This window comes from Polyodon spathula, chromosome 8 (assembly GCF_017654505.1).
Source record: "Polyodon spathula isolate WHYD16114869_AA chromosome 8, ASM1765450v1, whole genome shotgun sequence".
In the NCBI taxonomy this organism is placed as follows: domain Eukaryota; kingdom Metazoa; phylum Chordata; class Actinopteri; order Acipenseriformes; family Polyodontidae; genus Polyodon; species Polyodon spathula.
The window spans coordinates 44,233,614-44,257,358 of NC_054541.1; the positions used below are offsets into that span (position 1 = coordinate 44,233,614).

The 23,745-nt window shown below is 38.6% G+C and overlaps 1 protein-coding gene across 4 annotated transcripts in view; it reads right to left on the reverse strand.

Moving 5' to 3' along the window:
* Window positions 1–23,745, reverse strand: part of LOC121320008 (tetraspanin-9-like) — a 133,695-nt gene that overhangs the window by 10,000 nt on the left and 99,950 nt on the right. For all 4 annotated transcript variants that reach the window (XM_041258101.1, XM_041258100.1, XM_041258102.1 and 1 more), the window contains 2 exons: window positions 4,393–4,584; window positions 2,725–2,799 (listed from right to left, as the gene is read on the reverse strand). In XM_041258101.1, the coding sequence (XP_041114035.1) occupies window positions 2,725–2,799; window positions 4,393–4,584 (267 nt within the window). The remainder of the gene's footprint in view (window positions 1–2,724; window positions 2,800–4,392; window positions 4,585–23,745) is intronic.

The window sequence follows — 23,745 nt, forward strand, 5'->3', positions numbered from 1 at the left end:
AAATTTTTTGTTTATCTGACACCTGCATACTTGAACAGAAGCCCCAGGCATGCCCTTCCTACTAAGATCTGATATACAATAAATAATACAATCACATACATGAAAAACCATATTGAATCGTTTGCAAATTGTTATAGCCAATCACTTCTTTGGCCTTGCCATCTTTATTATTATTATTACCGTATTATTATTATTATTATTATTATTATTATTATTATTATTATTATTATTATTATTATTATTATTTTAGTCATTTAGCAGATGCTTTGATTCAAACTGACTTGCAGAGACTTGGGGGTGAACTATCCATCACAATTGTTGCTGAACAGTCACTTACAATAGGACCTTGGTTTTACAGCTCATCTGAAGGATGGAGCACAAAGAGGTCAAGTTAATTGCTCAGGGTGGCACACAGTGAGTCAGTGGCTGGGATTGAACCTGGAAGCTCCTGGTAACAAGCCCCTTTCTCAATCAGATGGTTTACATTGTGAAGAAACAGATACAGTGTGTATTAATTTACTTTCTTTAATGTTCATAAACCTGCGCAGACATTATTTTAAGGAAGGAATGACAGAGAATAGGCTGTGGCAGGTTAGCTGTTTCCCATAAACTATTTCCCCATGTTTAATGCGAGTGAGCCTCTTGAATCTGGTGTGTTGGCGGAGGGAAGCAGCTGGCTCACACAGGGTAATTTGAATCTGTTACACAGGAACTCTCTCTGCAGATTCAGAAGCTGGTTCAGTTGTGAGAGAGCCCCCAAATGCTATAGTGCCAACTCTCCCAGCAGATACAGTGTTTGATAAACACTAGGCCCCGATTCAGAGACACACAACTGCTTTAATCAATGCTCTGTTAAGTCCATTTTAAATAATTAAATCAGGTTTGCAATTCAAAAAACTTTTTTGAACATTTTCAGAGAGGATTTATTGGGTTATTCCCAAAGCACAATTTAACCTTAAATAATGTATACAAGTACTATACATCAACATAAATCTTAATTTTGTGGCCAACAGTCATAGGAAAGCAGAATTATTATTGTTATAATATTTTCTTTTTTTCCCCCCGAACACCCATGTAATGGTGTTATGTGCCATTTCTATGCATTTTGACATTATTTCTAAGTTCTCATGACTGTCAATACACTAAAGGGATTGCATTACCATCAGAATTGAAGATCTTGCTTATTTACAGCTATTCTCCAGTGTTCACAAGCTGTAGGTCAAAGTAAAAGGTCATGGGAATTCCTATTCTTACAGCTGACAGAACGTTGTGTAAAACTTAGATAGAACGGAAATGAGCGAGCATGGTAACAATTACTTTACCAAATTGCTTTTGTCAGAACTGTGTTTTATAAGGTAGACCTCACACAGCTAGGATATTCATATGTGAAGGTCAGGGCATCACTCCCAACAGATGGAACCAAGTGTGAAGGACCTGTTGAGACCACACCAATTCCTGCCAGGTCACTTACTTACCAATTGCATGACTTACATGCAAGAAGAACAATAATCATATGTTGCTTTAACTTCAAAACTAAAACCGTAAGATAGAACAAAAAAACTCTCAACCATTATGATGTTAGGCCATAATGTAAAAAATTGACTGAAATAAATAAATTTCCATTTACTGTAGACTGTTTCCCTCCTTTGTTTTGCTGGGTAGAGGCTTCGAGAGATTTTGTTTTTCTATTGAATGTCCCTTTACAACACTAATAGGGGGATCTAATTTAATAAGAAAGAAATTGTTTTGAATATAATCCTAGTTGTTTAAATCCAACTACTTCACCTGGTGCATCCACCCATTTATAACAAAGTGCTTCCCACCTGGTTGAAACAACTTCCATTGATGCTTTCTCGTTCTACTCTGTGCTAAATCTGAAGTAGGGCTATAGGTTAACATTATCAATACCATTTAGTTTGAAAAAAGAAATCAATTAAGTAGTTTCTGTTGCCATAATACAGTAATGCACAGCTGAATTATACCATCAACAGCTTTTATAAAAAGCACAGGACCTACAGTATAAAAAGCATTTTAGACACTAACTATTTATGTATTCCATCCTCTCCAACAAACCTCTTGTCTGTCATACAGTTTTTGCCTATTCCAAACCACCCAAAACAGCATTACAGTCTTTCAACACCATCTGCCATGAACAGGGAGGAAACGGCTGTATTACACGGTCATACTCACAAACAGCATGAACTTATAACACTTCTCTCAATGTCAAATTTAATGACATCTGTCTGCACCCCACCAGTTCCCATACTCATACCTGCAAATGTCTGTATGTTTGAGAAGGTTGCAAGTATGATTTGTAATGGCCGGGGCCTTACCCATTGTAGGCAGATTTCTACCAATCGGATATAACGGAAGCTGTTAGATCTGTTTAGACTTTTACCGTGTTTGGGCTACAATAGAAACTCCAAAAATTATCCACCATTTATGGTATGATTTAAAAAAATGTGATAAAAAAAAAAATGAATTAACCCATTATTTTTGTATTATATTAATACAAACACACAATATCTGAAATAACACAGATGCACAGTACATTTAATGATAAATTAAGGCTGATTTTAACAAAGCATGTAAAATTAAGGTGAACTATTAGACGAAAATGTTATCAACAATGAAGAAAATGCAACCAAGTGGCATTCTGCGCAAAAGAAAAGCTGTACCAATTCCATTAAATATAGCACAGAGTAGAGGATGAAACATTCTTACCTTGTCCATATAAACAAAGAACAGAATGAGTAATATCAGCTCTGCCAGTAGAATAATCAGCAAGACAATGAAAAACTGAAACGAAACACAGAAATAAGACTTTGTAAGTTTCAAATTACTCCTAAAACCATGTCAAGATAACATTATTAAAAAGTAACTGAAGGCCTGGGTGCAGTGTCAGCACAAGGGCAGCTACCGAGTGATCCATTGGTAGTGTGGAACCAGAGCAATACACACTGGCATCCAAAGCAGTCCCATGATACTCTATCAGTGCCAGTGTGCTACTGTACCAGGACCGCTTTGTGATCCAGATCTATAGTGTTACTACTGCATGTAATGCAGATTCTTTAGGGTAATATAACTGCATTACACTGCGGGAGCTCGACCAGACTGACCCACTTACGGCTTTCAGAATTTGTTTTCTTTAGGTTTTTATTTGACTGCCACAATGCGGTACAATGCTTTGTGGCGACAGTCAAACTTTGTTAGCAGTTGTTTGATCAGTACATAATTTCACTCCAGTGATTAAGAGTACATTGATACCCCAATGGTATTTTTTCCAACATCTGCGAAACGGATTTGAATGTAGTTTTGAAAGCATTTCTGATGCTAAGCTGGAATCACACAAGACTGCTTTCACGCTCACTTCACTGTAGAAATGCTTGACGAGACCTGGCCCATACCACAGGAGATGTGCTCTCAGGCGCAGATCACTCAAGGTAACTTGAAAAGCAGCTACCAGTTACCACAGAGTGAACTCAGCTAATGTTACGGTGACTAACTACGGACGACCCTTCAAATCGCGCTACGTTAAAACAACATTATACTTTAGTAACAAAGTAAGTAGTTTGGTCAATCATTTTATTCCTTTATTTGATCCCTTAACACTGGAGACAGGTGCCATTAGCAGTGTAAGTGCATAAATGAATCTCCACATATAGGAAAAGAGAACACTTTGGCTTAGGCAACACCCTTGTGGTGAAACAGAATTTTCCCATTGTAAACGTCCCGCTAAAGAAACAGGAACTTCACTTAAAAGAACCTGTTTTTGGCACAGACAGCAATTCGTTGCTAAACGATTCAAACTGATAAAGTACTGTTTTGTAATCCGATAACTCATCATCATCAAATTCAAATGGTTTATTCAATCTTTTGTCAACCTGAAAGCAATCTAGAGCTGCTGCAGCTATTTTTAACATGTGTACGGGTGCTGTGTTAACAACCATTGAGTTAAAATTCATTCTCGTATTCATAGTTACTGTTATAGCTGCTTCTGCATTTTTACAGTATGTAGGGGTGCTTTGTTAATTTAGTTTGTCAGTTAGTTTATTAACGTTAATTTGTTTATTATTATAGTTTATTAACATTCACTTCCCTAGTGCTTGTCTCTTACTTATTTTGTTAATTTCATATGTTGATGCACATGTCATGACATTTGTATTTATTGATTCATATCATGATTGGCCTTGGCATATTGTGTTTTAGAGAACACTTCCGCTAAGAGAAGGGTGTTCTCTTAGCCACAGACTACTGTATCGTACAGTTAAATTCAACAATGTGGTACTAAGTAAACTGAATCCTCTTACACAGTTAATTTAGTTCATCAGCTACAAAACCAAAGCATTACCACACTAGGAGTTCTTCTGGACCCCACCACTGGTAACTTACACTCAAAAGGAGGCACTTGTTTTCCTTGATGGCACCCAGGCATCCGAGGAAGCCAGTCACCATGACAATGGAGCCGATGGCAATCACCAAGTTGGCGGCAGAGAGAGATGGGAAAGTGGGTGAAAAAGTGGCAAAGCTGCCCTGTGACACCGACAGCCATATTCCTATCCCTAGGAGTCCACAGCCACACAACTGTAAGAGAACAAGAAAAAACACATTCAGATTGAATATACATAACATACACGTTTTCTATACTGCAACTGGATCTTGTATGGAAACACAGTTTGTATATACATTTACGTGGGCTTGGTGCATCTCTGAAAGCCAAAGAATGTGTGTAATGACACACACTGCCTCTTGGTGGCATACTAAACTTATCATAGCGTGTGCTGTTCTATAGGATGTGCCAGGGCAGTCAGGTACAGTAGACACCTCTACTGGGTTGATGTGTGTGGCTATGATGGGTAAACTGAATTCCTTCCTGGGCAATTTTGCATTTTGTTAATCTATCGAAACATGTCGGATGTTGGGGGGGAATAACATTCTGATGACACTGTAGCAATCTGAGATCATTGTACAATGTTTAAAAAAAAAAAAAAAAAAAATTATATATATATATATATATATATATATATATATATATATATATATATATATATATATATATATATATATACATAATATGAAATCTGGGTTATTGATTTCTAGTTTGGTAATTTTATTGGGTGTGTTTTCCTTTCTGAAACAATCAGGAACACCATTGTGAATGTAGTCCCATGTCTCCTACAGCCTATTAAAAGCACCTCACCAACACAGCACGGTTGGGTATATCCAGAAAATGATCCTCAATGATCTACGAACTCTTCCTCTGTGTGGGAGTTTGTGTTTGTTAGTTGAAGACTATTTAATACAAGTTCCCACACCAATTGGCCTTTCAGAAACTAGGCTAAACAGCTTGAAAAATATGTTCTTGAAGAACAGTACACCACAACAATGAAGCCCACCACTCAAGACATGCATTATACCCTCCAACAAGTATTAACAGACAGGGTGATTAGAAAGGAAGTTTAGCACATCAACACACCATGTCACTGATGTGCTAAACTTCCTTTCTAATCACCCTGTATTTATAACCTTATGTAAATATCTTGCATGACTGATTCATTTCATATGCAAATTGGATTCTTGAGCTGCATCTCTGTGTTGCAATTCACTTTTATTACACAAGTGCTTTCACTGAGAAGTATGCATTGTTACACATGGAACAGTCTCCGAAGTTAAGGCTCCAAAGACTCAATCTGGAGAACTTACTTGACTGCAAATTTACACTCCAGCTTCCTTGAATGAAAAAGAGGGTGTAATCGTCATTCCAGAACAATTTGAAAACCCTGCAGAGAGTGCCCTATTGACAGCGGCATATTTAATGTTTTAATTTTTTTGGCCAACCCTTCTATATATTGTGCATACAGTAAGTCATACATAGTACATCTTTCCTTTATTTCCTCCCACCCAACAGCTCAGCCATCATTGAAAGGTATCCTCTGCTATACCTTGTGTTAAATTTGATCCGGGTGGTCGAGATAAAGATTGAGTGTCTGGGCTGGCTCACAATTTGTGTCTACCTTAAGTGATTATAAATACCCCATCTACCTGATCTGTACATGCGTTATGTCTGTAAGCTTAGTGCCCAACATCAAACATGTAGGGAAATCCAGCCTTTACAATCCTAACAGCACCAAAAACGATGGCTTGTGATTGGTCATGTGTTATCAGTCTCGATAAGCCGATCCCCTTGAAGCCAATTTATCTTCTTAGGCTATTTTAATCACAGATCCTAAATTACAGTTCGTATTTCCTTTTTGAACTCCAACTTCTCAACCACCACAAGCAGAATATAGAGCATCTCCCTTACCCCGTCAACATTAAATGTTCAATGCTAAACCAACTTTTACATGAAACTAGCATTAACTGAAACAACATTTTAATCTGGTGCCTGTACATTAAGGATATAGCACTCACAGAACTACAGTGTCAAGACCAATTAACATTGTACAAGGGCTAACAGGAGTGAACATTGGCTTCATGTAAACTCCCACAATCTATATCTCAGCCTCCCCTGCAATGCTTTGAGACAAGTAAATTAACATTGCTAACTAGCACAGATCGATGTGCAGGTCCCCATCTCTGTCAACATATGGTCTACTGGAATATTGTAGAGTTTATTTTCATATGCCCGAATAACAATGCAATGATTTTGTACTAGGTGGCAATGGTAGCACAAGGTCAGTTAATGTCAATAAAAAGAAAACAAGTACAAATGACTGATAACATAAATCTAACCCATGATTACATTTTAATTATGTAATGGTTTTTCTTTGTTTTTTTTGTAATGTAGTAAAGACCTGTCTTAAAAAGAGCTGGGTACTAAATAAAATGAATCTGACATTGACCCACTCACCAAATGGTTACTGGTTTAGAGCAACTACCGTAACAGTCTATACATGACTTCTCATGATGCTGTGATGAGCTACAGCAAAACCACAGAAGCAACCATGACAAAAAGATACAGTCCAGGCTTTGTTTTAACAGCAACATTAAGAGGCAATGAAATAAAAACTTGTGAAACTATAATACAGAATGGGGTGGTTGTGCTAAGCCATCAATCATCTTCCCATTTCTACTCTGAAAAACAGCCTTGGGTTTGCTTTTCACGAAATAATAAGGTTTTGTTAAAGGTGCTGACAAAAGAGGCTGCACTGCACGATGCAATAAAGTGTCCAGGAGCTGGCCTCAGGGTCAGCTTAATTGAAATTAAAGAGCAGCTTCCTAGAACAGGAGATACTAAGAGCAGCCGCTCTGAAGTGGCGGCTTCTTCACTGCCGCTCTATTGCTAGCCACTTTTGGTGATACACAAGCACCAAACAAATAACCGTGATTCAGTCTTCCAGAATACAAACTTGGTATCTATATTCCCCCAGCACAAGTAGCCAGTTTAACCTTTACCGAAAGCTGCAGACGGTAGCCTCCAGGTAACAATCCGTAACAGACTTAAACTAAAGAAATACATAAAATCAACCTTTATTAAAAAGTTCCTGTTTGCTTTGCATATTAATAGAAGAGAAGATAAACACTGTGTGACCTCAGATGAACCTTCTCTCTTAACATCACATCCCCTTCACAAGTGTGTCAGCTGGGCTCCTCAAGGAATAAGACTGCTTAGACCATTTCAATGTTGATATTTTTCCACATTTCAAGTGAAAACTCTTTGAAACAAACCATAAACCTGCAAGAAGTCAACTCAGCAAAGTATTCTAAATGACTGGAAGTCAATTCCAAAGATTTGAAATAACTTATCCAGTTAAGTTATCCATTTATGCAGCCTAATCAACTCAAAAATCAACTCAAAAATCAACTCAAAATTAGATGCCCATTACTATTACTTTTCAATAAACAATTATTTTGAAATGATTATCTAATTTCATATGGTGTATTTAGTATTAATTTATCATATGAGGGACTAGTTAGCTATGGATGAACAAGGCTTTACTTTGAGTAACAGCTTAGTAATGTAGACAATGCACACAGATCAAGTGTAGGAGATTACGATCACCTTCAAGCGTGGAATGGCTCAAATCGCTATGCGAGGATAGCTTTATTTTATTCCCTTGTGTTAACTTATATAGTCCCCCCCCCCCCCCCCCCCCCCCAATGACTATAGTTTTCAGATGACAATGAACCAGGACACAGTCTCCCAGGAACTCAATGGGCGATGTTTAAAAGCTTTAACCCTTTGCGGTCCATTTATTCAGCGCCTGTCAGCCACGTCAGGTCTAATTCATTTTCACATGAGCTGTGTATTTTACATGCACTGTTTAAAAGTAATTTTATTCACAGTAAAACAGGTTTAAAAGGCACTGCATGACACTCAGTACTGCATCTCCAGCCCTGCCCCACCCCTTGTTCACTGTATTTGTCACATATCTCTTTATAGTCGTGCATACTGATAAATCATCTCCTGATCACTCAATTTATGACCAAACTCCTCAATAATGCTATCCAAGTCATTATTTATTACTATAACATCTCAAAATGTTTGGCAAATATCCACCATTTTCTTTGAGTGCTGGATGTGGAAGCAGCTATCTTGTGAGTTTATGTCTATGTTGTGTCTGATATTCAGTGAGCGCTGGATGCAGAATCAGCTACCTTGTTTGTTTGTGTCTGTGTTGTGTCTGTGATATTCTGTGAGCGCTGGATGTGGAAATAGCTATTTTGTTTGTTTGTGTCTGTGTTGTGTCTGTGATATTCTGTGAGCACTGGATGCAGAATCAGCTATCTTGTTTGTTTATGACTGGTGTTATGTAGACTGTGGTGAAGGGACTATGCGTATTGCTCAGATCCGCCTCCATTTTTTTTCCGGCCTCTCTCGGCCATTGAAAGCTTTTCTCTGCTTTTTCCGGAGAAAAACCGACTAGGCACTTGTGATTGATGCCTTTTGATGATGTCGACATTGGACTGGAAAGGAGAAATTTTAATGTCCGACCTGGTCCGACATAGGACTACAATGGGTTAATTCATTCAGGTTCTGAGTGACAAAAATTGCTGTGTTGCAAACCTGTTTTGAGCCTGTTTACTATTCTACTATGCCTATGGACCATATCCACAAACCGCTTATTCATGTAAAATCCTAAATAATTTGAGCCTGGAGCATGAAACTGCATGGACTCCCTTGTAAGCAGTTTGTATTGACTTTACTGTCACACAAGAACATAATGAAGACAGATCACCATTACTGCCTTGAAAGGTCCCTCGTTCCAATTTAAACATGCATCTTATCACTGAATTATTACTGGGAGGACCTCTTGTCTGTTTGTATTTCATTTAGCTCAGATTTCCTCAATAATAATACAGATGCAGGCTTTCTTTTTCTACTTGATGGTTATATTTTAAACAAGCAGGTAGAATCAACCTTGAATCCCGATTGTTTTAAGCAAGTATATGAAGATGCTATACCCAAGGGAGGGGGAGGGGGTCTGTTGCAAGCACTTTGCAAGACGGAAAGATTCAATTCAGAAAGATCAATCATTGCCAAGTGACTTCATGTGTCATCTAACCAGGCACAGTCCGATACCGGGCAAAAAACAGTTTTTCCAACATTATCTGCAGCAGCCTCCATTCACAAAGCACATGGATACTGTTTAAAAGATGAGTAGCAGCAATAATGACCAATCAGTCACAGTGTGCTGACACACTCTGATTGGGTCTGCATAGCTGAAACTGGAATAATGAGCTCCATGAAATCACACATTCTTTTTATTTGAAAGAAATTTGTTTGTGAGAAAACATACACTATCAGCTGTATATACAGAGGCATTTTATGTTCACTTCTCCTTTGAATAATGGCAAGCGTCAGACAATTGTATTTTTGTGCTTGTCACAAAGACAGCTGTAGTGAGTGACGTCAGACCAGAACCAGGAACCAACAAACAGAGAGGTGGAGTTTGGTGAAGCTGAGCGATTGTTTTCACTCCGCATTTAATAATTGAACAGACAGAAAATAAAAGGTTGTAAGACAAACAAAAAAAACACAGGACACGGTACTTTCACAAACAAACAAAAACGGACTACACAGACAAACACGGTGAGCTGATATTTTAACTATTCTTATTATTGTTACCGCCGTCTCCAATCCCTTTCTCCACTCACCGAACACACAACCCTGAGTGAGTGCAAACATGCTGCTTTTATGCAGCTGTACCAAGACTCGATTGCTAATCAATCATTAAATTGAATGATTTGTGCCTTGTGCCTAAACACAAATATACATTTTAAACACTTGTGCGCATACCCCATATTACATCCCGTGTATCAATGGCTATACACCAACACTAACACACAACACGAAACATACAATACCGAAATACACACAGGGGAGGGGCAACATTGCCACAGTGTTCAAAACAACAGTTGCCATAAACTAATAGACTATGGCTACTATAAGAGAATTACATATGGAATAATACAGAGGGTGATATGGTGCATTGATGTGGTAAACTTACAATTCCCTGCAACCAGTATAACTTTTCCACATATAAATTCCCTTTTTTGTCTTAAAGAGATACATGATGAATAAAAGTAGGTTTGTCCTTCCTGTTTAATCCTCTAGGTACTGGAAGACACATTGCATTCTCTGCACATTAGATATTATGAGATAAATCAAGGGACACCAAGAAGTAATTTACAAACTGTTTATTCATACCGTTATTGTATGACTAATATATTGAGTCTTTTCCCGCATGAGCTGTTTATCTGAATAAAGCCTGATAAAGATGCACTATGCATACACACACACATATACCTGCATGCATATTACAAAATATGATCCTACAAAATTACAATAGATTACCCATTTTAAGGCTCTCACTGGGGGGACTCTTTCAAACCAAAGTCCCTTGTGTGGTATCTGCTGTAATAAACGTGTAGTTCCTTCCACAGTCCATGCCTTCTCTGCTTGTGACTCACTGCAGTGACCAAGACATTCTCCTGCTGCACTGTCTGAGATGGCAGACTTTTAGTTTTTAAATACACTGAGTTGGAAGAAAGTACAACATGAATCCTTTGTACAACATTAATCCTTTACAATGTCTGTAATGGGACAGAAAGTAATCTCCTCTGGTTAAAGGAGTCGGAAGGGCAGGGATTTCATTCAAGTTTTTTTTAATGCCATGGCATAAACATTAAATGACATTAAAATGACAGTGACATTCCAGCAAGCTCCAACAAAAATCACATGTAAAAAATGCAGGTCAGTAGATTATTAAAAACAATGAAATTAACCTTGAAATTAATTTTTATGAAAAAAATCAAACATAGTAAACATTTTCCAAGGATTGCGGAAAGATAAAACAGATCGTTGAGAGCATGACACTGCAAGTATAAGACAAGCTTGAGAAAACATTCAGCAAAAACATTTTTCCCCCACCTGGGGGGGGGGGGGATAAAATGAATGGCCATCTAAAAAAGGCAACTTTTTCACACACACACACACACACACACACACACAAGAACTAATTAAGTTGGCATAGCCAGCTTGTTTTTCTCCCCTGAGAGGGACTCATTTTCAACAGTTCCTGCATACAGTACTTGGGTTTGGAAAATCTATAAAACTGCAAGCTATCGAGTCACCATGGTACAGTGGTACATTTCACACGCAACATTCAAAAATCAGTCTTGAAAGAGGTCAGCAAGACAGCACACTTCTAAGCTGTCACATCATATTGGTTTTGAATGTCAGATTTTTGTTTTTTTTTAGTAATCCATATGCGAAGCCATTAGACACTCACGGTTAATTTTGTTATTCGCTAGTTTTGATGTGTTTTAGGATGTAGTATTAAGCTCTTTTCTTATTAATTATTTACACCTTGCACAACTCGATCCTGCGCTGAGCAGCCCCTGCCATTAAACCTGAACATCTATCTAGAAGAGACTGTCAACTGAACCACATTTGCTCCAAATTATGTGCTATTTTTGTGATGTGAACTAATGTCCATCTGGGGTTGAGCTATGACCTCCAAACTAATTTCACCTGTGACTCGAGCCAGATCTGGACCCAGGCCTCCTGTGGTAAAAGAAGCTGAAGAGTGCAGTATGCCCAGGTTCACCACTGAGCTAGCGTATTAAAGAACTGAAGTTCAAGAAATATACCACTGAAAGAGGCTGCTCGGATCCTCCTCACTCAGAACAGCATGAGTGAATGAGATCCAGTAACAATGGACAGTCTCATCAAGAGCCTAATTCCCTTGGTGGGACTCGCAACTCATAGAACTGTTCTGGAAAACACTGACACACAAGATACAGCTCTCAAGAGCTCTGCTATGTGTGAGTAAAAGCAGTAAGCAGTGTGACTGCTTACTTGACAACTGAATCCTGTAATCTGGTCTTGCTATTTAGCATGCTTAAGACTTTAACATGCTCACAGTGTAGTAGATAAGCTCTCTGAAGATTTTAGGGGATAAAACCTGCAGATTGGTTATATTATTTATGCTTTTGGCCCTTATTCGAGCTGTGCTGGGTGGCATTTTATCTTCCTTTACACAAGCTTACATTAACACAGAGATACGATACCTATGATGTAAGTTTCTCTTGAGCTTTTCTGAAAAGCATTCCCCTTTCATGCATTTTAATAACATGACATGCCTGAGCTGACCTTTTTCTTGTTTTTGTACAAAATGTATTTTTTAGTTGATGAGATCTAGCTATGACATTCCTCAAACTTGATAAGCCTGACAAGTTCAATAACAAGCCCATCCAGAAGAAGACGGGTAAACAAGGTTACATTTAAAAAGGATCACTTTTCTATTCCCCAGAGGGAACAAGCACGACTTTCAGCACATGAACATGGAAAGATTTTTGTCTGAGCCTGTCCTTAAAGACCGATGAAATCTGAAAGGGAAACTAATGCTAAAGTCAACGACCTTTACGACAGACCGAAGAATTACTTTCAACAAGAAAGTGTCAGCATCTATTTGAAAAAGAAATGGTCATTAGTTCAGCAAGTGGCTGTGTTATACAATTTTTCAAATGTCAGTCGGAAAGACTTACAGGAGGCGTTATATTGTCCCTTTATTCATCCTACTAAAAGAGACATGGCGACAACCAGGAATTCAAAAGAACTGACCCTTAGTTGATGTCTCAAACAATAGATATTTGAAACAGTCCTAGCGTCTCTTTAGCTCCTTGTCATATGTTTTGACAGTCAGTCCTCACATAGCAACCTAAAGGGGAAGTTATTTGACCCTCCCCATACAAGACAAGTGGCTACTATGTTCCTTCTTTGGGAGCTGCTAACCTCTTGTCAATTACAAAGGAAATGACAGCTCCCTCTTACAGTGAATGCTGGCAGGTGGTGGAGATGGTGGTCAGGTCTTAGTTATTACATACCTATCCTTCACCACTGACCTGCTGCTCTGCTGGACAGCACAAGCAAGGAGCCAGGCCAGACACTCATGTTTGTACAGTGGTCAGGTCTTGCTCCCTGGTCTCCTCTAAAACCAGTAGCAGAAGGTATTGCCTTCATATCCTGTGCCACCTTAATAAAACACCCAAGGTCTGTGGCATTCTGACAAGATCCAAAACCTGTGTATTTACTCAAAGCAGTCTATGTTACTGAAAAAACAAACTTGGGAGGGTAAGATACTTTGGGGTCTATTCAATTGATTTCAGTGGTGAGGAGCTAGATTATGTCATTGTTTAAATCATGAAAAGAATCAACTGTGTGTGTCTCTCTCTTACAGTATGTGTACTTTTGTCTTTAAAAGTAAAATGACAGGGTAAGTCCTAATTTAATATTTAAACTCGCTATTCCTCCACTCTTCAGATTAATAGAGTTTGTTGTTTGGTTCTAGTTTTGTAATCGCAGCATTTTCTCATTTAAAAAATAGTTAATTGCAAAGATTTTAAAATGGACTGTCAACAGCTCTACTATTTCTTTTATCCTGTTTACAAGTGTTACTGCACTTGAAGGCCCCATAATTGTGTCACTTTGTAACAAAGGGCAATCAAATCTTTGCCAAGTAAATTTACAGTATAATCGTAAATCTCAAAACTACTCACTTCTAAATCTTTTGTAGTCATTTTTGTATTACTTTAGTATAAATACATGTTAATTTGGATTCATATGTTGTTTTTTTCTGACTTTATGTTAACGAAAAGACACACATTTGCCCGTTTTCCCATTGGAAATAGTGATATTTTGAAATATCACTGTCCTGGTCACAAATGCAAAGTTTGTGGGGAATAATAGCCATTTTCTATACTTTTGAGGCATAAGCAATTAGGAAATAACACTTACTACCCAGGAACAAAAATTGTGTTACATAGTGTTATGTACCAGACGTGGTCAACACTGACTAATCTGGAATGCGTCTGTCTAGTCTACATTATTTATTTATTTAGTTCCTCTCACTCTCTCCCCTTTCCCTTCTTCAATAATTTACTATCCTCCACTCTATGAAGCTTTCTGCTTTGATGAACAACAGAAACGCAAACTTCACTGGCAGACAGTGCTAAGGCCCGTGCAGCAATTATGTATAAGCAAAGGAAGCAATGTTACATCAGTCAGCTGCTGGAAGATCATCATGCGTTGGTCCCACTGCGTCCCTTAGTTTCGGAGGACTCTGCTTGGAACTCTGATTTCCCAGAGCATCACGCTGAACACTTCACAGACAACCCGCGGATTCACCAGCTTTGCAGATTAATGCTTAAGTCATCAAACAGCAAAATCTGAGACAAAGGTAGCACAACAACACTCACTTTGTCCAAGATAGGATACAAGGTCTTATTATTCTGATCTACAGTTATCCATTGTCCAGTACCTGTGCTCTATAAAGACACATCAATATTTCATCATATATGGACAATTCCTCAGCATTACTCCTGAGCCACTGCAATTCAATGCACACATGGTATGTGTCTACTATTGTGCTTAGTTTGAAAACCTGGAATGCTCTGTATCTTTTCTATGAACCTCAAATTAAACTATACCATTTTCAGGTCTTCACTGTTCACATAACTTGATTTGCCCTATAAGAAAAAGCAAAGCAAAAATGCTGCATAGGGTCACAGAAAGTCCTAGCTATGTTCACAGCAACTACCATTAAAATGCTGCATATATTGTTGAATCAATCTGTCATGGCGATCCTTGCTGATAGCCTTTCTATAACCATACATGCCAACAGTGGTATATGTCCTTTCATGATTCACGACCTGTGCACTGATAAGGCTGATAAATCTTATCCTCCTCCCTAATATCTATCAAAGGATGCATCAGAGCACTTTATCAGCAGAGGCAGCAGAGACAAATGAAATGGAATTCCCTATAAAGCAGAAGATCAAGAGACAGTGTTTGAGCCACATAAAACAACTCAGATTAGGTTTTCAAAACAGCAGGGCGACGGGATTCTCTGAAAGGCCTTATTTTAATTTAGACAGCAGGACCCTCGAAGCCTAGAAAACCTAAATCCCCACAAACATGTAGGAACAAAAGAACAACTACTCTGGAATTAACCTTAATCACACCAGATGTTATTTCTGCCAAACACCATTGTTGTTTTCATTGTCCTGTGTTTACATGATGTTTTTAACACATTAAACTGGTCTTAAGGAAATATAAAAAAAAAAAAACAGTAATACAAAAAATGGCAAAAAACTACCTGTGTTCATGTCCACCCCCACAATTCAGGTCAGGATAAAATTTGACCATCTTTGCACTACTAGGGTGATTCTTGTGTTAATGTTATATGATGGCCTCTTTATATTCTGGTTGTCATTATGTAATCCTGTTAGTTGGGAACATAAAGACATTGTCCAAGCCAACAGTCATTGCTGGTGGCAGTCTCTCTAATGTGATAAAAGCATTGAATTAGTGATTCATTGAAACCAATAAATGAGTGAATCCAGCTAGAAGATTCAACTACAGAGCTATCTTAAAAAAAATATATATATATACAAAATCGTGTTCTGCGGGACTCTCGTGGAGTGCAGGATGCGCCCTATAGCCTGGATGATGCCGGTTTGAGTCTGGGCTATTCCACAGCCAACCGTGGACAGGAGTTCCCAGGAGGCAGTGCTCAATTGGCTGAGCATCGCTGGGAGGGCGTTTGGTCGGCCAGGGTGACCTCGGCTCACCGCGCCGCACCGCGACCCCTGTAGTCTGGCCGGGCGCCTGCGGGCTTGCCTGTTAGCTGCCCAGGAGCTGCGTTGTCCTCCGACGCTGTAGCTCCTGGGTGGCTGCATGGTGAATCCGCAGTGTGTAAAGAAGCGGTCGGCTGACAGCACACACTTCGGAGGACAGAGTGTGTTCATCTTCGACGCTCCCGAGTCAGCACAGTGATGGTGGCAGTGAGCTGAGCCTAAAATAACAATTGCCCATTTCAAAATAACAAAAAAAAAATATTTGGCAACGACTAAATAAAAAAAAAAAAAAAAAAAAAAAAATATCATGTTCTGCACGTAAACCATTCACTGTTACACCATTTTATAATACCATTATTGCATTCTACTTGTACAGGCATTCTGCAGCCACTGTGTGTAACAGTATCCTGCCACAAGCCAACTAAATCAACCAGACAACTAACTATGGGTTTTGGAATATATCCAGGTATATATATATCCAGGTGTGTGTGTGTGTGTGTGTGTGTGTGTGTATATATATATATATATATATATATATATATATATACACACACACACACACACACACACACACACACACACACACGTGCTCAAATTTGTTGGTACCCTTACAGCTCATTGAAATAATACTTCATTCCTCCTGAAAAGTGATGAAATTAAAAACTATTTTATCATGTATACTTGCATGCCTTTGGTATGTCATAGAATAAAGCAAAGAAGCTGTGAATAGAGATGAATTATTGCTTATTCTACAAAGATATTCTAAAATGGCCTGGACACATTTGTTAGTACCCCTTAGAAAAGATAATAAATAATTGGATTATAGTGATACTTCAAACTAATTAGTTTATTTAATTAGCATCACACATGTGTCCAATCTTGTAATCAGTCATTCAGCCTATTTAAATGGAGAAAAGCAGTAACTGTGTTGTTTGGTATCATTGTGTGCAGCACACTGAACACGGACCAGAGAAAGCAAAGGAGAGAGTTGTCTGAGGAGATTAGAAAGAAAATAATAGACAAGCATGGTAAAGGTAAAGGCTACAAGACCATCTCCAAGCAGCTTGATGTTCCTGTGACAACAGTTGCAAATAATATTAAGAAGTTTAAGGTCCATGGAACTGTAGGCAACCTCCTCGCTGCTGAAGAGATTGGCGGACAAACTGTTGGGGCGTGTATACGATGGATTACTCTGTGTGTGTGTGTTTTTGTACATCTTAATCTTTTGTAAAGCTTTTGTGAATCAAGAATCCACAAAGAAAAGGAGACAAGGATGGTATTTGAAAGGCATAATTGTTTTACTTTCCTTGGAAATTAAAGATACAGTATGCTGGCTCCAGTCTGAAACAAAATCACTTGTGTATGATTCAACTAAACTGCTTATGGGCCACTTTCCTCATTAGCAATGACTTACATGAACCCATAATGAAGATTTTGAGACAGATAAGAACAAAAGTTACAGAAAGTTTCAAGTATACCATTGGGATATCATTATACTGCAATTTTACCTTGAATAAACTTCATTATAAACAGCTTTGATTCCCAACAGAACAGAATATAACTATTGTTTTACTGAAGTGCATCTAATTGAAGTTAACATTAATACATACATATTTATCCAGCTTCCACACTGTATTCACAAGCACCGACTAAAAACAAACAGTATGTCCTGTCATGTAAAACCTTCAATTACAGACTTGTATTTGGCGCCTATCTATCTTTGAACTGTACAATAAACAGATCTTTCTACTTGTTTTCACCTCTCCGTGTCAACGTATAAAGTCCAATCGATATTGTATCCCTCCCTAGTCCATTCCCGAGCCCCCCTGTTTAGTAACTTGAACTGCAACGATCGAGGGAGGGGCGACACCAAGGTTCAGCTTTTTTCTCAGCATTCCCATCGTTATCAGTTCAATTAAGGTCTAGTTAAGTAATTGAGAGCTTGGTTGGCATGAAAACCAGCAGCCACAGGGGGGGTTTGAGAAGACTTCTGACGAACTTTACAGTTAAAATATATATATTATATATATATATATATATATATATATATATATATATATATATATATATATATATATATATATATATATATATATACACACACACACACACACACACACACTCAGCCAACTTGTAGTGTTTGACTCATGGTGATATTCCTGAAAGATCTTTCACACAGCAGCCACAAGCCGGAGAGCCCCTCTCCCTTCAACTGTTCACCTCCGCCTGCCAAAGCTGTCATACTGTACAGCAATGGAGCCACACTGTCCCATACAGCACAGTAAGGTCAGCCAGAATCCAGCCAAAGGTACAGCTGATTGCAAATAACACACTATATATATACACTGAAGCACATTCTCCCACACTTCCATTTAAATAAATCCTCATTTGATATCATAGCCAAGAAGGCCTCATGATTCAACAGAAGACAGTAAGCATTATCTATCTGGTCATGGGGGTGGGGGGTTGTTTCCTGGTTCGAAACACTTTCATGCAAGGTACTCATTTCTTTAACCATTTAACTACAAACTATTTTCCAAGCTTTTTTCCTAGCTCACTCGGACTCATATTCTTACTAAAACACCAATTACTGGAACATTCAGATTTTACAGTGATGAAATAAACTCAACACACCACTGCCACATACAGCACTGCAGGAGATTAACAAGATATTGAGATTAAAGACAGAAACATAAGCAGCTCATAAAGAATTCCATACTTGTGCTGAAGAACAAACACAAAACCTCCTACAGTGAGCCAGAGGTAACAGAAGAATTCCTAGACATAGATTAATAATTATTATTATTATTCGCTAACCTATATAAAAATCTTTCACCACAAACCAGACTGATGCAGTTGGTTTATTACTGAATAAGGAGAAACCTCACATCACATTTCCATTTGATTTGCTAACTAAAGAAGGCGGTGCACAGGTGCTTGCTGAAACTGGCCCACAGTCTTGGTTTTGTCTGTCTCCGACAGGTTGGACAGGTAGACTGTCATGTAGTATCACAGACAAGAGAAGAATGAAATCAATAATTCTGCTGTTGGTTAAACAGAAGACACAAACCAAGGCTGCAGTTTCCATTCACACAATAAGTTAAATGGAGTCCATCTGTGTGCAATAAAAGTGGCTCACATGATTTCAGATTAAATACATCTGTCTCTGTAAGGTCCCACAGTTGGGTAGTGCATTCAAAGCAAAGATACTACCATGAAGACCAAGGACCTTTCAAAACAACTCTGGGATAAAGTTGTGGAAAGGCACAGATCAGGGGAGGGGTATAAAAATATTTCAAAGGCATTTAATATCCCTTGGAGCACAGTCAAGTCGATCATTAAGAAGTGGAAGGTATACATCACCACCCAGAATCTGCTTAAAGCAGGCCGTCCTCCCACACTGATCAGCCGGGTAAGAAGGGCATTGGTCAGAGAAGCCACCAAGAGGCCAATGACAACTCTGAAAGAACTACAGCGTTCCATAGCTGAGATGGGAGAAACTGGCCAAGTGTCAACAATAGCTGAGGTACTCCACAAATGTGGCCTGTATGAAAGAATGGCAAGAAGGAAGCCATTTCCGAAAAAAAGCCCATGTAAAATCCAGCTTTGAATTTGCAAAAAAAGGCACGTGGCAAACGATTCTGTGGTCCAATGAAACAACAACTGAACTATCTGGCCTAAATGCAAAGCGTTATGTCTGGTGCAAACCCAACACAGCACATCACCAAGGTAACACCATCCCTACCGTGAAGTATGGTGGTGACTGCATCTTGCTATGGGGATGTTTTTCATCAGCAGGGACTGGGAAGCTTGTCAGGGTAGAGGGCAAAACGGATGGAGCTAAATACAGGCAAATCCTTCAGGAAAAACTCTTTCAGTCTGTAAAAGACCAAAGACTGGGACGGAGAGTCACCTTTCAGCAGGACAGTGACCCCAAGCACACAGCCAAAGCGACACTGGAGTGGCTTAAAAACAAGAAAGTGAATGTCCTAGAGTGGCTCAGTCAAAGCACGGACTTGAATCAGATTGAGACTCTGTGGCAAGACTTCAAGATTGTTTTCCACCAACGATCCCCATCAAACTTGACAGAGCTTGAACAATTTTGCCAAGAAGAATGGGTGAATATTGCATGATCCAGATGTGCAAACCTGGTAGAGACTTACCCCAAAAGACTCACAGCTGTAATTACAGCCAAAGGCGGTTCTACCAAGTATTGACTCAGAGGGGTGAATACTTATCTAACCAAGACATTTCAGTTTTTTTTTATTTTTCATTAACTGTTTCACAATAAAAATTCTCTTGCCTCTTCATAGTGTTGAGTAGGTTGTGTAAATCAAAGGAAAAAAAATCCCATTTAAAATGCATCCAGATCTCTTAATGACTCCACACTACTAGTAAAAAGCTACAGAGGCACACTTAAGGCCACAATACACTATGCAATTTCAGTACAATTCGATCGCATGCAGTAGGGTGCGATCGGATGCGATGCACTATATATAGAGGGTGTATTGTAGTTTTGTGTTTGTAAACGTGTTTATTTTACAGAATGTATTAACCATTTATTTTTTGTTTTTAATTAATACATAAAAAAAAATGTTATTTTTGCATAAATGTCATCATCCAGAGCACTCGTAATTTCAGGACTGTTTTTGTATATCCCTTACAAAAAAGTAATATAGGCTACTGTAAGTAGTGATGGTCCTATTGATAATATCTTATTTTGGCACACTTGCAGTACTACATTTTGACATTTTTTTGTAACAGATATATATTATATATATATTATATAATATATATATATATATATAATATATATATAATAATATATATATATATATATCCCCTATTCTTACTAAACAGGAGTAATTGTCTCATTAATTGATGAGTATATTATTTTAATTGTTATTTTATACATTACAGATGTATGAAAGGTGAAATATTTGTGAGGGTTTAAGTTTTACGTTTAAAACGTTAAAGACTCACACGTATATACTTTATAAAACCCCACAAATAACTCACCTTTCGTACTTCGGTTGGATTAATTTGCTAACATTTTCTTGGTTAGCTACTTAAATTGATTGATTACTTTGTAGTTTTATTTCCCCTTCCATTATTTTTATTAAAATGTTTAAATTGACCAGGTGCTTGTAAACTTGTACGTTCATAGAAAACTTTTAAAACATTTCCCAGCTTAGCACAGTTTCATATGTATGACTATGAGTACAGGAGCAGAGCGGGAAATTGCTTCTTCCGCTCTCTCCTGTCAAGTTTAAGTTATTTCCTGTCAGCGTAGATATTGTCATGTCACTCATCCTTGCTCATTGATTGGATACTTGTCCAGGGCGATCGCATCTGACTGCATGAAAAGAGCGCCCCGGTCGATAGCTTGCAATGAAATTGCATAGTGTATCGTGGCCTTAAGAACTGAAATTAAGCAGTCAAGCTGCTTGCTAGATGCCGTTTCTTTCTTTGACACAAGAAACGTTGCAATTTGCACTCTGAAAAGACCTTGCAGACACAAATAAATTGAAGAATACAGTACTAAGTGCCCTGAAATTAACTCATGACAAAGAACATGGCTCTGCCCTTTAAATTAGCACATAGCCCAAACATACTTTGTCAACGAAGTTACAGGCAACTTACAAGGCAATATACTAAATATTGTACTATATATTAGTTACCCCTGGAGAAGTAACATTCAATGCAGTTTTGGCTCATGCTGGCAGTGAGTGTAAGACTTTCATGATCTAGAGTAAGGAGCTTGACAGCCGATGTCAGCAAGCTACCAGCGAAGTGCAGTCCCTGCTGATTTATCTCCTTAAATTGCGGGAATCACCCTGCATGTCACAAAGTCAAGCTTTATAGCTTATTTTAAATGTTAAAACTGAAGTGTAGCATATAGATATTTAAATGTTGTACCCTCTCTATATATAGTACTCCATGCCAAAGATTTTTTGCCCCCACTTTACTGACTTCTGCTTATCATGTTTGTTGTGTCTGATGCTAATGATTAGTGCTGAAATTGAAGGAGGATGATCTCTGAGCTCTAGCACTATGGTCAGTCTGTCCTTTGTTTTTGTTAACCTGCTGAGATTGATATGTCTTTCAGTGAATATGGCTTTATAACAACATAACAATGCTTGTTTTGGGAGAAACTGGGAAGCTCCCAAAATATTAACTGGTTTAACTTATTTAGAACACAGTGAAGAACGGAGGAAGTAGAAGACGATATAATTCTGCTTTTTCTAAGGGATCAGATATATATCTTGAAATGTATCAGAAATATCTTATCAGCTGGATTACCTGAGGGCAGCAACCACATTGTTGCTACCACAAAAGCTTGCATTTCACTAGCAACAAATGTGCTACATCATGTACAGAAAATGCACTAGACACTCAAAGTGGGTTTGGAATGCCAATTGAGTACCAATTTATGTACTTATAGAACAATCGCTTAATTACAGCAGGGATTCACTTAAAAGATGAAAACCCCTGTGCAGTGGCCTGATTTGCACTTATGCTATATCAGTGTAATCTGACGAATATAGCTAGTTCAGATTATAATATTTCCAATCCAGACTTGCATACAATATATTGCAGGTATTAAAATGCCTGCAATACACTGAATATACATTTGTGTGACTGGGCTGTATCTGACATGCACTGTGCAATATATAAAAGCTGCATCTCCCCTGCAAGTCCGTTTTAATCATGATCTGGAAGAGAGCAGACCTGACAGTGCTGTTGCCATCATCTTCTTGAGCATGACAACATTTAAAATGTATTTCCTGTTTCCAAAAAGTATACAAAAAAATAACCTCCTTGTCCCCTTAGCCCCCAAACTTAAAGTAGTAGTTAGTTAAGTGCTTTGTTCTGCAGTGTAGACAACAGATCATATGGATATTGTAGCTCTTGTCCTACGCATGTGTAGAAACCGCTGACCTGTCCTCGCCTCCTTTTAGAATCCAGTTGCTCTCACGCAAATGGTTACCCGTTTTCCAATAACAGCCTTTTATTTCCCGAACACCACTGTCAACCTAATTAACAGTGGGGAACCTGAAGTTCCCTCTCTGGTTAAGTACAGATCCTGCAAAAAGAAGAAGTAAGGAATTCCACAGCAAACTCTGAAACATTTAAGTTCCTATTTCAGGAGGTGATTATCCTGTATTATATCTATCCTGATCCTGCCCCTTGATCTCGCCTTGAGGAAAGCTTCTCAGCTCTAGCTGCTGTCGGTACCTCAAATCCAAACTCCTCCTAGCTCAGCAAAGCTGACTCCCCGTGGGGGCCCCCCCCATGTCCTCTCAATGTTCGATACGCTCTATTATAGGAAATCGGACCCCTTGTGATGGACTCCTTGCTCCCTGACATTCATCACAGTACCAACGGAGGCCTGACAGCTGTATATCACTTGCACGTGCTGAGGCAGAATTATTTTCTATATTGGTGGGCTGACATCAGACTTCAAACCCCTCCCTTCATGCCCCCATCCTGTTGGCAACTGTTCTTCTCAAACGTCGGTCATGCAGGAGAACGGAAGGCCAGTACCCCCTACAAAGCCACTGTGAGCTCTGTGCAATGTGGGAGAGCCCATACACACAGGCATTATCCAAGCCTGTTCCCTACAGTATTAAACTAAGAGGGGTCTGAAGGTCTTCATAT